This window comes from Camelina sativa, chromosome 16 (assembly GCF_000633955.1).
Source record: "Camelina sativa cultivar DH55 chromosome 16, Cs, whole genome shotgun sequence".
NCBI lineage: Eukaryota > Viridiplantae > Streptophyta > Magnoliopsida > Brassicales > Brassicaceae > Camelina > Camelina sativa.
The window spans coordinates 13062904-13066194 of record NC_025700.1 but is presented as its reverse complement, the minus strand read 5'-3'; the positions used below and the strand labels follow the sequence as shown (position 1 = coordinate 13066194).

General features: G+C 40.2%; 1 protein-coding gene across 1 annotated transcript; it reads left to right on the top strand.

Moving 5' to 3' along the window:
- LOC109129497 (uncharacterized mitochondrial protein AtMg00310-like) lies at positions 1063 to 1704 on the top strand. The gene is made up of 2 exons (XM_019237760.1): positions 1063 to 1168; positions 1238 to 1704. Exons 1-2 carry the CDS (start codon positions 1063 to 1065, stop codon positions 1702 to 1704), a joined length of 573 nt encoding a protein of 190 aa, XP_019093305.1.

The window sequence follows — 3291 nt, the reverse complement described above, 5'->3', positions numbered from 1 at the left end:
GGCAAAAATGGTTAAGATCAGGGAATCACAACCCGAGATTCTTTCATGGTAACAGAGCAAGGATTAAGATTGAAAAACTGATAGATATGAATGGTGTTGCACAAAGATCAGACTATTTAAATATCCTGTTCAAATCGTCCAACCCTTCCTCCTTTCAGGAATGGTTATCTGATTTTCACCCGAAGGTAAATCAGTCCATGAATGAAGGGTTAATTGAAAAAATGGCTGCCGAGGAAATTAATAGAGTCGTCTTCTCCATCAATGCAGCGAGTGCACCGGGACCTGATGGGATGTCAGTAGATTTTTCCAGCAGTATTGGGACACAGTGGGTCCTCACCTTTTCCTTTGCCAAAAATCCATCACCCTTCAGAGATGAAAGACATGTACAAGATTATCTCAAACATCTTAGTAAAAAGACTCCAGCCTCTGTTCCCACACATTGTGTGAATAAATCAATCTGCTTTTGTCCATGAAAGATTGATATCTGATAATATTCTGGTGGCGCATGAAGCAGTGCATAGTCTTAGTTGACGCCAAACTACATCTGATAATTTAATGTCAATAAAGACTGACATGTCTAAGACTTAAGATAGGGTTGAGTAGAGCTACTTAAGATCCCTATTAGCAGCTTTAGGATTTCATAACCGGTGGATAGAATGGGTCATGAGTTGTGTCTGCTATGTTACGTATTCTGTTCTTATCAACGATCAACCTTTTCGTCTGACTACTCCCCAACGTGGTATTCGCCAAAGTGATCCCCTATCACATTTCCTCCTTGATCTTTGCACATAAGGTCTGACTCATCTTCTCAATAAAGCTCAAATAGAAGGAATGATAGAGGTGATCAAGTTTGATGATCAAGGTCCAGAAATTCATATTTTACTCTTTGATGATGATAACATATTCATTTGCAAAGCAACCATGGATCAAAGTCATGTACTATTATAAGAAATCCTAAGAAGGTATGGAAAAATCAATGGTCAAGCAGTTAACATGTAAAAATCTTCTATTACTTTTGGGATCAATGTGAATCCAGCTCTTAAGGGAGGCATTCAAAATAAGATGGGAATCTTCAAAGAAGGTGGGGCAGGGGCTTACTTAGGCATGCCTGAATGTTTCTCTGGATCAAAAGTTCATCTCTTAAGCGATATCAAGGATCGAGTAAAAGGTAAACTTTCTGGTTGGTACAACAAGTCTCTATCTTAGGGCGGTAAGAAAGTCTTGCTAAATTCTGTAGCTTTGGCAATGCATGTTTTTCTCATGACTTGTTTCAAGCTCCCCAAAACATCTTGTTCAAACCTTGCAAGTGTGATGGCTGATTTCTGGGGGAATAATGTTGAACACTCAAACAAGATCCATTGGCTGCAGAGTTGGGAGAAGCTATGTCTTCCAAAAGATCAAGGTGGGATGGGTTTCAGAGACATTGGAACGTTTAACCAAGCTTTTTTATCTAAACAAGCTTGGAGAATCCTCCACTTCCCCGATTGTCTCTTTGCGAAGGTGATGAAGGGTAAGTACTTCCCTTCCTCTGATTTTCTAAATCAAAACTGGGAGCTCGCCTATCCATTGCTTGGAGAAGCATTTTGCATGGAAGGATTTACTGGTGAAAGGCCTAAAAAAAATATTGGAAACGGTAAATCCATCAGAGTTTGGATGGACAACTGGATTGAAGATGGAGAAATAATGCCCATGGAGGAAAAATAGCTTTTTCAAACCTAATCTCATAGTGTATCATTTGATTGACAGAAGAAGAAGAAAATGGGATCCACATAAACTATTTGAACATTTTCTTCCGTGTGACTTTCAAAGAATCACCAAAATCAAGCCAGTAATTGATCATGAAGATTACTACACCTCGCGCTACAACAAAAGTGGAGACTTTTCGGTTAAATCTGCATATTGGTTAGCCTCTCAGTCAACCAATATATCTATCAGAACTCAAGCAAATCAACTTCCATCTACAAACTCGTTGAAAGAACAAGTTTGGCAGATCCCAACTGATCCTAAACTGAAAGTATTCCTATAAAAGGACTTTTCTGGAGCCTTACCGGTAGCTACAACCCTAAATGGTCGGGAAGATGTCCTATATGTGGTTTCGAAGGAGAGTTCATTAATCATGTGCTTTTTGTTTGTCCCGTGGCTAGACAAACTTGGGCTATTGCAGGCATTCCTTCTCCAGAGTTTGGTTTTCATAATGGATCAGTTTTCTCAAACATCTACTTCGTTCTAGCAAACTAGGATAACATATTCTGGTCAGAAGACATAAGAAAGACCTTTCCTTGGGTCTTGTGGTGGTTGTGGAAAAACAAGAACCAGGTTGCGTTTGAAGGTCAAGGTTTTTCACCTATTGACTAAGCTCAGAAAGCGAAAGATGACTGGTTTGAGTGGGTAGAAGCTTAAAGAATCGATGAGGAGAATGCATCACCTCAAGTTACCCCTCAACTTCGTGGAGGAAGGAATCTTGCGAGAGATGTCAATCAAGAAGGTAAGCAATGGTTACCTCCACCTACAGGTTGGCTTAAGTGCAACATAGGTAATTCATGGTCCAAAAGAAATAAACTAGCTGGTGGTGCTTGGGTCTTGAGAGACCATGAGGGTGTCGTTTTACTCCATAGTAGACGGAATTTCAAGAGAGTAGCTGACCAAAGAGAAGCTCAGTTTATATATCACTCACTTATTACTTATTCCTCCTGTCTCCAAAAGAGAGGCGACGTCTATCTTATCCGTTGTCGTCTTCTTCACTGTCTGAGGCGACTTCTGTGACGTAGATCTTTTGGCCTGGAATATATCGTTTTATCTTGTACGTTTTTCCTTCAACTCTGTAGACTGGATGATCTGGATTTGATTGTGGCCACGCGTATTGATCATGGAAGCCTGCAAGCACTTGTCGTATTTCTTCAGCGAATCCTAGCGGGTAGACGTGTCTGTTGTGCCAGTGAGCTGTGTGAGGACAAAGAAGATTAGGGTCAACTTCAGATTCATTAAATCCATTCAATAATGCAATTTGCTTTGCACGTTGATGGAAATTCCCCGAGGCAAAAGCATCATTATTGTAGCTTGTCTCAACGTTCGCATCATATTTCTTTAGGATAATGATTTCTCCGTCTTGTTCTTCTTGGATTGTAGTAATCCTGAACGTGACAAGTATATCCAACTCAGGCTGTGCACGAACATGTTCTTGCCACCAGGTAACATCGTGGAATAATGTGAGCCATTTGTATAATAATTTGTAATGTGCCTTCCGTCTGGTCAATATGCATTTCGCCAAGTACTGGAGTAGTTGACTTTTAT

What these genes read in the sequence shown, in the direction of transcription:
- LOC109129497 (XM_019237760.1), top strand. Translation starts at nt 1,063, where the DNA reads ATGGGAATCTTCAAAGAAGGTGGGGCAGGGGCTTACTTAGGCATGCCT. An exon ending in TATCAAGGATCGAGTAAAAG is followed by an intron (nt 1,169 to 1,237) that starts GTAAACTTTCTG and finishes TAAATTCTGTAG; the next exon opens with CTTTGGCAATGCATGTTTTT.